This window comes from Pimephales promelas, chromosome 22 (genome assembly GCF_988280905.1).
Source record: "Pimephales promelas chromosome 22, fPimPro1.hap1.1, whole genome shotgun sequence".
In the NCBI taxonomy this organism is placed as follows: Eukaryota; Metazoa; Chordata; class Actinopteri; order Cypriniformes; family Leuciscidae; genus Pimephales; species Pimephales promelas.
In genome coordinates this window covers 15,285,574-15,299,784 of record NC_142790.1, presented here as the reverse complement: position 1 = coordinate 15,299,784, position 14,211 = coordinate 15,285,574, and the positions used below count along the sequence as shown (strand labels likewise).

Below are 14,211 nucleotides of genomic sequence, written 5' to 3'. Positions count from 1 at the left end.
TCAGGCTTAGGATAGCCGATACCCATCAGTTAAATAATGCTTAACACCGTTCTCCTTGAGATCAGCTCGGGACATCCCCAGTTACCATTTACTTTACTGTACAAGTTGGGTGGTTGCCATGAGAGATCAAACCATAAAGAAGGACAGACACCAAAACAGACCCCTTGTGAGACACACCTGTGTGGCTCTGTAAGCAGCGAGCACCTGGAGCCAAACACAGAAGGGCAACAAACTGTATGACTTAAAGACAAGCAGCTGTCCTCCAACAGCAAGCCACAAACGCATTAATGACTCGCCCAAGCAAAACAATGCCACCATCAAAAAAAGCATTTTCATAGTAACTCCTCCTCTGTGTGAAGGGAGGCACATGGCTTGTGCAACAACAGGGAGGGTCGCCGCTGAGTACTCCAAAACACACATTTCCAAAAAAAACACCCCTCACCTCATCATTTACAGGAAGTCATGTGTTCTGACGCCCCTCAGAAAGGAACAAGATAAGAGCGGAAAAGGAACCACCGAATCTATGGAGGAGTCGCTGGTCCGGCCTTTTAATATAAATGTGAGTTTTGGAGTGATTCATGCTTACAAACCACAAGTATGAGGCTGGACCACAACAGCTGGGCTGAGCATGAGACCTCCAGAACAATGAGCTAGCCTCACACGGCTCCAGCTCACACAAAAAAGACCTCATTTGACCTGGGAGATCCATTACGTGGAGCAGCTCTGCAGCTGGGTTGTATGTTGACGGCAAACATGCCAAGAAAAAGAGTTTCAAAAGCCACAAGGATGCACAATATATAGGTACCGCTTAAAAGCATTTTTTGGGGAGAAAAATACTAACACCACTAGTACGCTTAAAGATCCCTACCTGCAGATTATAAATGGGGCAAAATCCCAGATTTGCATTTAAAATTATACCTGGAGACCAAAATATCATAAAGACTCGTTTTACTTGGGCCAGTAAGCACTCAGAATACCCTAGCAACCACCCGGAACACCATAGCAACCACATGGCAATGGAAGAACAAAAAAAATACACTCTGACTCTTATCAAGCACGTGAAATTCAGACTTTCTTAGGAACACTCCAACTTTTTTGGACTTTAGCTTATTCACCGTATCACTCAGAGTTAGATAAGTCCATACATGTCTTTTTCATCTCATCGTGCGTGCTGTAACTCTGTCTGACGCACCCACCGCTATCCTAGCTTAGCACAAAGACTGGATGTAAATGGATACAGCTAGCATACTAATCCCAATAAGTGACGAAATAACAGAATCTTTTTCCTATTTACATGTTGTGATTTGTATAGTCACAGAGTGTACAAAAAAACAAGGTCATATGAGACACAGATTTATTTTAACCGTATAAATATTGGGAACTATATTCTCAGAAGGCGAAGCACTGCTACTTGGGCGGAGTAATTACCGCAGAACCTGAGACACACTGTGGTAAGGAAATTGGAGTAATAGAGTCAGCAATTACTAGATAGTAAAAGCATAGTTTACATAGTTTTGTCTAAAGCATAAAATCATTGGTTACCCATAAGCCAATCACATAAAGTTTGGTTATGACGTGTTATTCACCAGCTCAGCCGCATCAACTTATACTGTAAACACATGTATGAGGCGAAAACGAAACCATCGAGCGAAATACCAGAGTGATACCGGAAAATGTTTGTGTTATTTTGTCTCTTATTGAGATTAGTATGCTAGCTGTATCCATTTACATCCAGTCTTTGTGCTAAGCTAGGCTAGCGGTGGGTGGGTCAGACAGAGTTACAGACAGAGATGAAAAAGGCATGTATGGACTTACGGTAAATAAGCTAAAGTACAAAAAAGTTGTGTTCCTATAAAAAATAGAAAAGTGATCCACAAGATCATTTTAAACAATCAATTAAAAGAAGTCCATTTTTTAAAGTTCCAGAATCATGCACTATTACACCGCAACCCAAGACTTGCAAATAAACCTTTGTTTTATGAGTTTCTGGCAATTTGCTCTGATGACACAATTTTCTGCCTGAAGCCCTCAAACAGAAGCAGGGCCGGGGTCATTTCTGCATTTGATACTGATATTGGGTAAATAAGTGATTATTCTGGCAGCTGCTTATGCGAGAAACACAGAACCCTAATAACAGCACTTTTATTTAATCGTTTATGAACTGTGGATTCTGGCAGCCTCCTGGATGTACGTCTGGACGCAGACATCATATTGCTGGAATGCTTAATGGATTCTCCAAAGTGCTGTTTGGTGGGGCTTCATAAGGTTACAGTCCTGGCCACCGGTTAATGAATACTTATGTATGAAATAAGTCATGACTTGATTATTAGTGAGACATCATACAGAAGTTAATTGGAAGTTTCTTGCTGTTGCTGGCCTAGTTTTCAGCTCTGTATCCCTTGTAAATTCAATGGCTGGGTTCTATGGTGAAGGGTGTGTGATGATGTGGGGATATTATAATTAGCCAAAGGCCAAGGGAACTTTATCAGGATGCATATTATCCTGGATCCATTAAATAACTGGCCTTTAAAAATAAAAACCTGCCTGACTCTATGGGAATTTAACATTGGGGTGTCCTGACTGATGCACCCTGTATTTTAAAAAAGAACATTTATTTATTTATGATACATTATTTGATACACAAAGAAAATTGGTGTCCTTAAAGGTTGGATTTTTCCTCATTTTTTCAATTAAGATCAATTTCCAAAAGATGATTTTTTATTCCTCTTTTTAGGCAACTTTAGCATGGGTGTCTAAACTTATTCACATCACTGTATATATATATATATATATATATATATATAAAATATTTTTGATATTTATATTTTCTAAAACTAAATCTTATACTGTATACACACACATATATATATATATATATATATATATATACACATACACTCACACACACACACACTATACGCTTTATTTTAATACTATTTATTTTAATTTAAGTAGCTTTTTTTTCTTTTAATGTTTTCAGTTTCAGTTTTAGTTGACTATGATAGCCCTGTAAACAGCTGACTCGTCTTCCTCTGTTTAGAGCAAAAGAGTCCAGTTATGACTCTTAACTTAACGCTTATCTTAACGCCAGTCATGGCCACCGGCTTTATCTTTGGAATGTTTGACGGTGACCAACCTGATTCCTAAAATATGACTCAGATGTAACGGGAAAGTTAAATCACTTCCACTGAACAAAGATTTCCCCTTCACCAAAACGAATTTGGATGAGAAACACTGAAATACTGAAATCAGGAATAATAGTGTATTGACTAAACAATGCATTTCTTTGTAAGCCAGTGTTTTTTTCTCAGGTTTCAGGGAGTAGTTGTTAAGTGTTGTGATGAATTTTTTAATTAATAAAATAGTAAACTGTATACATCTAACCTTGCTTCCCCTTTCAGGTCTAACATTCTAACACTTTGGACAAAATGTACCAAAGCGTTGTATTCTTTTTTCCATTTATGGAAAATTCTGAAGTGCTGACCATGACAAAATCAAAAATATACTCTCTATATTATGTCATGATATATTGAGTAATCAACTGAACCCTAAACGATGTTTTGTCAAGTTGCTTATGCCAGTAACAGAGGGAAAAAAGGCGGGAGCTTGCTTTACCAATTGAACCAATCATATTGATAGAAGGTGACATTTAAGTCACAACGGTCTTATTTTGTTGTGTCCGTCTTTATCCTAAAACCTTATGTATTCTTTTTGGGTTGGATTCTCTCTGAAATTTGTCTGAGATCCTCCGGCCGGTTATGTATTATTCTTTTTTCAAAGTTAGTTAGTGGAACTATCCATAATAAATTCAATCAATCAAAACAGTTATTTAGCGAAACACTAAAGACCTTATCCAGTGTTCGAAAGGGGGCGAGATGTCGTTCGATTCTTTGTGAGACTCTTAGGTGGTTTTAGATTGTGGCTTCAACCCACGTATTCAGAGGTAACTGAGAATAATATTTTCAAGTGTCAAGGACACCTGGTTCAAAGTCAGGTGCGTAGGGGAAAAAATCCACCAGTGTAAAGCACCGTCCTATCTTATCTTGCTAACAGTAATGCCACAAGCAACATAAATCCTCCTTTTATTTTCCAGTATATTCAGAGGATCTAAAACAGGTGGCAAAGCGATAACAAAAGCAACCAACTAAAAACGAAACAACTGTCGGTCATGAAGGACAGATTTCATTCTGAAAGTCACATCTTACAAGAGAAATAAACAGGTTTCTATACTTATCTCTTAATCTCTGCTCTTCCGTGTAAGTTTGTGGGGTACACGGTAGGAAAAATGGAACATTTTAAAGTTCAGAAAATATCAAACCCTGTCAAAAATGTGATATGGTAGTATGCCATATTAAAGAATGTCAAAACAACATTTATTCTTGAAATTGCATGATAAAAATGACAGAGCAAAAGGGATGAAAGAGATAAAAGAAAACAGTAAGTTAGTTAAAAAAAAAAAAAAAAAAAACCTTAGATAAATGTGATTTCACTTTTCTAAATGTTCCAGAGGAGCATACCTGATAGTGAAGTGAAGAGCATTCCATATAGGAAAAAACTTTTTCCCCCATCATGACTTTTTCCCTTTTTACAATGAAATTCACATGAAGGCTGATGAAAAGAAAGTGTTAGCAGAACAGAGTGACCATGGTGGAGTGGAGTATATCAATTAATGAGATCACAAAAAGATACGTTTTTTTAATGTTAAAACAAGAACTTTGAAATTGAACTTTTGAAATAAATTTGAGTGGGAATGGAAAGCCAGTGTCATTTGTTCGCGTGGAGAAGTATGGGTGAGCAAGCACACGAGCAAGCAGAGTTTAATGTACTGATGCCTATTCAAAGATTTAGCTAGAAAGCCAGAGAACAGAGCATTATTACAACAGTCAAATCTGGACATAATAAAAACAAGTATGTCAGCGAAAAGTTTAAAAACAGACAATATTTTTGAAATATGGTTTGTATGCTCATTAAATGTTAGGTGAGGATTGAAAAAAATGACACCCAAATTCCATGGAAAGTGGGAAATATACTGGAATCGACAACCAAACTAATATAAATCAACATTCAGGAAGCCGCCATCATACAAATCAGCATAAGCCCAGTTTTGGAGCAATTCAGTCTCAGGAAATTATGCTGCATTCAAATTCTGATTTTAAGTAACTCCCTCAAAACAGCTAACGTGCAGCTGACATCAGGGCTAGTGGTGATGCAAATTTGAGTATCATAAGCATAGCAGTGATACCCAAGGCCATACTTCCTATTAATACGCCAGAGTGGAAGCATCTATGCTAAACAGATTTGGGCTCAACACTGAACCCTAAGGAACTCCCTGTCGAGCACACACAGTAATGGTTCATATTCAAGTGTTTCTATTTCAGCAAGGTAACGTTCAATATTTGCATTCTGGAATATAGAAAATTCCAATTTGGAAGTTTAATGTGAAAATATGCTGAGATGCACACCTTGTGATAACATTTATCTAAATAAATAGTATACACTATTAATGGATAGTTGTACATCCTTTGACCTTACCTCATGTTTCAATTAGCCTATCAGTAAACATTCCACTTAAATGACATGCAAATCTATCACCCATATTTAGTGGCCTATACCTACCATCTTTTTGTATGGAAGAATGTATGGATGCTGGGGTGCCAGAATAAAGGCAAAATCTGGTATTGAGCCAACCCTATCTCAGAGCCATTTTATCTTTATTGCAATCAAAACAAACCAAGGTGCTGATTTGGCCTAGACAGTGACGCATTTCCACCTCCACTACGCCGGCTTGGCTAGCTCTCTTCTACTGAGCTTTCAGTCTTTGCAGCCACAGCTCAATATCAGACCAGGAAATATCAGGCTCAACAGTAATTATCCTCATTGTAACAGTAAAGCACAGACACAACGTTACTGTCATGCCCAAATAAGAGAAGGTGAAGTCGTCCCGGAAAAAAACACATCCAAATTTTGACTCTGAAAGAATGCAGGCTCTCCCCAAGGCAGATGAATACAGAATGTTGTTAGGAACACAAAGGCTGATGTTAGTGAGAGGAAAGGCCTGAATAAATGAGGTAACTGTGTGATGCTACCTGACTGCAGCTTAATTCATACTCGGATCCACACGTAAGCTGAGCCAGGGTGAGTGTAGATTTGGTCTGAGTCTAACTAAGCTGGGAATAATGAGGAATTTACAGCTCCGCTTTAAACTCTTGGGTACATGATTTGTTTCTCAGAAAAGATGCTTTTGTTAATCTGCACCAATGCAGTCTCTGTGGACTGAGAGAGAAAATAACGAGTGAGTTAATGGAGCTAAGACTCAGTTAGCCGGGACTGTAATGAGTGGATATCAGTATACAAGCAAAGGTATAACCGAGCTAAACCTTTCCTTCCAAGTAGACTATGGCAGCAAATTAATGCCAAAAATAACCGAGCGCACAACTGATGCTGCCGCGCGGTAAATGACTTCCGCGAGAGGATAACAGATCGACACGCGAGGAAACGGGAACTCACGAGCTCATTCAAAAAACGCGCGCCAGCATCCGTTGTGCGCTCGGTTATTTTTGGCATTAATTTGCCACCATAATAGACTGCAATTCAAAAGATGATAGTAACAAAATATATCTATTTCACATAAATGCTTTTATTTTGAACTTTCAATTCATCAAAGAATCATAAAAAATGTTTCATGGTTTCCACAAAAATATTAAGCGACTGTTTGCAACATTGATAAGAACTTTTTCATAAGAACCAAACCAGCATAAGAATGATTTCTGAAATGATTTGCTGCTGAAAATTCAGTTTTGCAATCACAGAAATAAAATTACATTAGAAAAATATACTAAATTAGAAATATTTCACAACTTTGAGTGTTTTTACTGTATTTTTAATCAAATAAATTCAGCCTTGGTACCCATAAGAGACTTCTTTCAAAAACATTATAAAAAAAAAATTAAACTTGATCAACGTATGCGTGCCAGATTACTAAAATCAAACTATTAAATGTAAATGTAAATGCGGTGAAAAAAAAGCATATTTTAATGCATTTTTAAAGTATTTAATTTATACTTAAAATTTTGATCACTGGTCCATTTATAAAGTTATTAAAATGTGTTTTATTTAAATTAACCCAAGAAAAATCTGTCACTGGGATCTTTGAGGAGGATATGCAGAGCTGTAGGTGCTACATTAAACTTAGATTTTCCCACTTCTTCCTTATTAACTTGTTAATTTATTCAGCTCTCTAACAAAGTTTCAGAAGCACAAAACAGGCTTACTCTGATTTACAGAAGTCAGACTATGTTATTATATATCTCAAAAGAATCCTAATGATATGTGATACCCATTTAACCAATTCATAAATCAAAAGACATTTTTACTCTCAGAGTCAGTCTCATAATCCCTCAATTCACTACAGCCACACAATTACTCTTCTCCATAATGACCAGTACAGACACAACATCCATACTATAATAAAGCCCATCAATTAGAGAGCAAGGCTTGTAACACCTCTGAGAGAATCTTTGTTGATTGAGGGGAGGGAAGAAAACTCAAGGGTAGAATACATTTGCAACACCGTTAATATCTACAACAGTCCCTCACGGTGGTCTCCGGGCAGGCTCCGCACCAAAATGATGTAATCACACGGAGGATCCGATTTACTTTGGCTCCTTGTTGTATTACTATTTCAAAGACTACATCACAGAAATTCTAGATGTGCAGCGAAGAAACGTATATGCATTTCTTTCCATAAAATCACTACACGCAGGCCCTTTAACGCTGTTTGATATCAGGTTGAGATCTTAGCATTACAAGACTCGGGTTTCTCACCTCGTCTTTGTTCTCACAGTGTCCATAGAGCTTCAATCGAAAGCAAATGCCTAAATAAAAGCTTCAAATGACAACAGGATTAAGGGGTAATGTGCTCCTTGTAATGTGTAGTTTTCCGATTAGCGTCAACGTTGCTTCTCGCTGTTCATGCCTTCTAGCGAACGAATACGTCAGTGTCGGCGTGTTTCTTTTCGTTCTTGCCAGTTCAGCTGGAATAAACCGTGGCAACAAATAGCGGCTCAAAGTTTGCAAAAACATAAATTAGATGTTTATGCAAAATTGCGGAGCTAAATGTTCACTCAAGCTCTAAGCATATACAGAAGTATAGTGAATCTTCAAAAAATATCCCTAGAAATAGAATTAAATATCTAATTAGATATTTTGCAGAAAAATTCAAATTTTTCTGGGCAGGTTGTGAGACAAGCCTTCATCCTCAAAAACAATGAAAGGTACAAGAAAATATGACCCGGACTACATTAAATATGAGTTCCCTTGCAATTCATGCCAACCACAATGTGTGTATGTTGTAAATTATTGTCTGTCAAGAGCATGAAGCATCACGATTCAAAAGATATTTAGAAAGCAAACATTCAAAAAAGGCATGAAGACTATGAAAGTAAGTTTTTCCAACACATCATCATCATCCAAACATATGGCAATATTAATACATTTCACTGTTTGATTTTAAGGTCAGTTGTGTTTACTTTTATATTTCTGTTAGTGTGTTGGGTTTCCTCTTGATGTCTTATGTAAAATATGGGTGCAGTCAAAGTCCTCTTACACAAGAAAAAAAGGGCAATACTGCCACCTTATGGTAATGAGCAAAATTACTATCACATTCCCAAAAGTTGTTCTCTTGACCAATAGTGAAAGCTTAGTACAAAATCACACCAGGCATTTTAATCTGTTGAAAAAATGTTGAATACAGTGGTCAACCCCTAGTTAACCCTATTTGGGCAGCCAATCTGAGTTTACTGTGTGCTTTATGTTTGACCTAACACAAGTATGACACCACTGGATGGCAGTAATAACAATAATATGATATGATAACAGTTCTGCTTCAGAGATTAAAAAAAATTCTCAGGCAGAAGCACATACCTCTGGTTGAACATTCCTCTAAAGTTGTAATTGGCTCTGTAGTTGGGAATGGGTTTGGGGTCCAGGGGTCTGTAGATAGCTGGCTCCCCTCGCTTCATGGCCAAGCCATTCAACTCCACTGTAGGAGTGATGCTGCCTGCAAAAAGGAAAAAGATGGATCAAGAGACCCCCTGTTTAATAATGTACAAAAAAGAAAAATATAATAATTATAATTAAAATAATTTATTTAATTTTTTTTTATTGTATTTTATTAGATTTTAAAATTGTATTTTTATTATCCCACATGTGGCTTAATCATTTATAGTGGTAAAACACCTTTGATTTTAAATGATTAGTTTTATTTTTCTCCATGTATTGCCAATCCATATGGGATTATAGTTCTCTCCCTCACTAAAGCCATTAAGTACACAGTCTTGTACTTTTGTCCAATTTTGAAATTCCTGCCTCAAATCAGTGTGTTTAGGTTGCTTTGGTTCATGGCTTATAACTCTTTAACAAAGACTTTTTAAAATCCCTATAGAACTGAATGGAAAAGATACTTCCAGAACCAATGACTGGGAAAAAAAGTGAGTGGGCACTGTTGTACTCAACACAACCTTTTTTTGTGTGTGTGTTTTTGTATTTTTATTATCTCACAGTTGGCTAAATATTTATAGTGGTCAAACAATTAAAATTAAACCCTTTCAATTGATTTCACTACCATCCTGACCACGACTGAAGAATGCTGATCTACTTTACAGCTTACAACAACAAATTAGTCCCTGATTTCTATTTCTTTCTTTTTTCTTTTTGTATTATCGTGCATTTGGATAAATATTTATAATGGTTATACCCTTTCTGCAGGTTAACCTAAAATAATAAAAATCCATGCTGGACCCCCAATGAAGAACACTCCACTACTTTACAGCCTATTAGTTTGCGCCAGCAGCCATTTCACCCTGTAGCCCAGGTTGCCCACTGAAGCTAAGCAGGGTTGAGCCTGGTCAGTACTTGGATGGGAGACCTCCTGGGAAAACCAGGTCGCTGCTAGAAGAGGTGTTAGTGAGGCCAGCAGGGGGTTCTCACCCTGTGGTCTGTGTGAGTCCTAACGCCCTAGTATAGTGATGGGGACACTATACTTTCAAAAGACAATGTCCTCCTTTGGATAAGATGCTAAAATGAGGACTCTCTGTGGTCATTAAAAATCCCAGGATGTCCTTGAAACCCTAGCATCCTCGCCAAATTGGCCCATTGGCCTCTGTCCATCATCATGGCTTCCTCATCATCCCCATACTTTTTGGCTTCATCACTCTGTCTGCTCTCCACTAATAATCTAGTGTTTGGTGGGCGTTCTGGCACAATATGGCTGACGTTCATCCAAAGGAGTAGTTCACTTTAAAAAAAACTTTTGCTGATAATTTACTCACCCCCATGTCATCCAAGATGTCCATGTCATTCTTTCTTCAGTCGAAAAGAAATTAAGGTTTTTGATGAAAACATTCCAGGATTTTTCTCCACATAATGCACTTTACTGGGAACCAAACGGTTCAAGGTCCAAAAGACACTTTCAGTGCAAACTGCAAACTGTTCAAAGGGCTTCAAACGATTCCAGACGATGAATAAGTTTAAGTTTTATAACCTCAAATGGTTGCCTTGCTCTGTTCTGTGACGCACATTTGTGACTCTCCTGTTCATCAAAATGAACAAATCTTTTTCCGAGTCAATTCGTTTATTTCGTTCTTTGAATGAATCAAATGATACGAAAAAAGATTCGTTCATTTTGATAAACGAGTTCGAACAGGAGAGTAACGAACGCACATCACAGAACAGAGCAAGGCGACCATTTGTGCTTATAAAAATTAAACTTTGTTAATTTTTTTTTAAATGAGCGATCGTTTCGCTTGATAAGACCCTTATTCATCGTCTGGAATCGTTTAAAGTCCTTTGAACAGTTTGCACTGAAACTGTCTTTTGGACCTTGAACCGTTTGGTTCCCATTGAAGTCCATTATATGAAGAAAAATACCTTAAAAATACCTCAAAAACCTTAATTTCTTTTCAACTGAAGAAATAATGACATGGGCATCTTTTATCTAAAGTTTTTTTTTTTAAAGTGAACTACTCCTTTAAGTACAGAGAAAAAGCGCTATATAAATGTAATACATTTTTAGGGCCCAAGCCCTGAAAGGGCGAAGGCCCTATTGTTTTCCTTAGGATTATTAGGGCCCAAGCCCTGAAAGGGCGAAGGCCCTATTGTTTTCCTTAGGATTATTCTTTTCTATTATTATTATTATTATTATTATTATTTTTCTTACGACTATTCGGGCACTTTTGGGGCCCTTAACATGCTCGAAAACTCTTGAAACTTTGCACACGGGTCAGAACCCGCGGCCATCAGAGCCGGGCTGAAGATGGTACCCGGGCGTGGCAGGGGGGCTCGTCAGCGCCCCCTGGAATGGGGTCCGAACACTTGGTCCATAACTCAAACACGCTTGCCTGTAATAATATGAAACTCAGTACGCATGTTGATCTCATCGTTTCATCTATACCTCGCGCTTTTACTTTTTACCCCAGCCCAACAGGAAGTCGGCTATTGAGGTTTGTTTGTAAAACGCTCGCAATGGTATTTGAAATACTCCTCCTAGAGCTTTGATCCAAATTCGACGATACTGGGTCAGCGTGAAGTCAAGACATTGAGGATGAAAGCTTGTGTGGGGGTTTTTTATATCTCGAACGGTTTGGCCGTGGCGAGGAAACGAAATCATGGCGAGAAACGTAAAACAGGAAGTTTGTTATAACTTCAGCATACATTAACTGATCTTGATGAAACTTCAGCAGTGTGTTCGCTGTAAGAGGACGATCACATGGATGTGACTATTGTGAGTCAAAGTTATAGCGCCACCAACTGGCAGCAGGAAGTGTGTCACTTTCAAAATGCTTTGATATCACCCTTTTATTTTTACCCGATTTGCTTCAAACTTCATATGTATAATGTAAACATACGGCAGATGTAGACCTGTGAATGGATTCTTGATATCTTTGAAACTGTTGCCGTGGCGACGCATCAAACTTTACCCTTCTTTTAGGATGCTTTTAGGATGCTTTTGAGACCCTTAGCATGCTTCAAAATGCATGAAACTCGACAGACACATCACATTTATTAGCCAGTAGACATGTGCAAAGTTTCAGAAACGGGCGTGGTGAGGGCTCAGTAGCGCCACCTTTTGACAAAAGTGGGGTTGTTAGTTTTATCTACAGTTACAAAAATCGGTATGTATATTGTACTCCTCGAGCCGGACAACTTTCTAATTGACACTCATTAGCTAGGACCCACAGAAAGTCAGATATGTTTGTTTGAATGTAGAGAAAATCTCAGAATTTTGCCAGTGTCTCAGTGTCCCTCTGTGTGAGTGAGAGGAGGGGCGCCTGTCAGGTTAATTTTAACCCTTTATTTGCTGTGTGCGACTTCTCTGGCATTTTCGGGGGCCTTAACATCCTCGAAAACTCTTGAAACTTTGCACACGGGTCAGAACCCATGGCCATCAGGGCCGGGCTGAAGCTGGTAACCGGGCGTGGCAGAACGGCTCGACAGCGCCCCCTGGACTGGGATTCGAACATTTGTCCATAAATCAAACACACTTGCATGAATTAATATGAAACTCGGTACAATTATAGATCACATCAGGCCAAACAACTTTCGTGCTCTAAGTTTTATGACAGTTCAAATGGAAGTTATTTATGAATTATGAATTATGGTTTGTTTGAATAATTGTCCTAAGAGAAATACATCAAATCACAATGCATGTGTTTACCAATCACAACCAAACTCGGTGTGCATGAAGTCAAGACATTGAGGATGCTCAATTCCGGACGGATTTTTGATATCTCGAACGGTCTGGCCGTGGCGAGGAAATGAATTTTATGACTAAAAAAGGACACATAAAGTGTGTTATAACTTTGCTCAATTTACCTACAGTTACAAAACTTACCACGTATATTGTTCTCGTCAAGCCGATCAACTTTCCAATTTAAAGTCATTCGCTCTGAGCAACAGAAAGTCAGATATTGTAGTTTGAATGGATTTATTTCCCCTGCGATTCTCTCTCTCTCTCTCTCTCTCTCTCTCTCTCTCTCTCTCTGTGTGTGTGTGGGTGTGGGTGTGGGTGTCTGTGTGGGGAGGGGAGGGCTGTTGTCTGTGTTTATGTGTGTGTGTGTGTGTGTGGCTGGCTGTGATTTTTCCTACAAGTCCTTGTCTCTAAGTCCTTGTCTTTTTGCATAACAATTTTGCATAACAATATTTTAAAATGACAAAATAGGCATATAACCCCCATCTTTTAAATGTATAGATTGCTTTAAATAAAAGTAAGATTGTATTTGTAATTGAAGTTGAATCAATTTAAAATTCATGTGCTATATTTCAATATATTTGTTTTCCTTAAGATTTTAAAACACTAACTTCATTCTTATCTGAATTACAAATATTTGTTTCTGTATAAAATAATACTCTGACTAAAAACACATCAAATGTGGTATTTTTATTTACATGTATTTATGTGTGTGTGTGTGTGTGTGTGTGTGTGTGTGTGTATAAAGTGCAGGGTTTTTTTAGATAAAGTAGAATTTCTATAACTATGTGTTGAACTAATAAATCACTCTTGTGTGTGTTAAACACAATCTACTTAATACAGACAACTTTATTATAAAGATAAATAACAAATCCAAAAAATATATGATTATAATCTATGACAAAAAAAAGCCATTACAAACTATATTAATGGAAAATACACATTGCTCTTTGTATTGTTGTAAAATATTCATGAAAAACAAGATAACAAAAATCAAAAAGATAAATTATTTTAGATATAGCCATGTTTTAAATGTATAGCAGAGATGTTAATTGAGGCAGCAACATACAAACTTTCTAGAACAACATGGACCTGGATAGCTGGTTTTTATGGAGGACAGTGAAGAGGAAGAGGGTGCAAATCAAACAGCTCATTCTCAGACTACACAGCAAACAGCTTAAGTTTTTAGTGCTTTGTTTGAGGTTTTTAGTGCTCTGTCCTATCTATTATCAACATATAATATATGGAACAGAACAAGAAAGGCAATTAATAATCTGTCATTGCGTCACTGCATTATGATATGAAAGGCTCAGTACAGTGTGGCACAAAACGCTTATGCGCATCCCGAGTGGAGAATGATGCGCTTAAAGCCACATGGAGTTACAGCGCACAGCGCATCGAGTCTGCATTGATGCAAGCTCTACAATACACTTTTTTTTGATAGTCAAAGCGGGGGTTACGTTTTT

The 14,211-nt window shown here is 37.6% G+C and overlaps 1 protein-coding gene across 2 annotated transcripts in view; it reads right to left on the bottom strand.

The window, feature by feature from the left end:
• stau2 (staufen double-stranded RNA binding protein 2) overlaps positions 1-14,211 on the bottom strand; it is a 174,880-nt gene that overhangs the window by 116,697 nt on the left and 43,972 nt on the right. For both annotated transcript variants that reach the window (XM_089125989.1, XM_089125988.1), the window contains exon 5: positions 8,923-9,058. In XM_089125989.1, the coding sequence (XP_088982115.1) occupies positions 8,923-9,058 (136 nt within the window). The remainder of the gene's footprint in view (positions 1-8,922; positions 9,059-14,211) is intronic.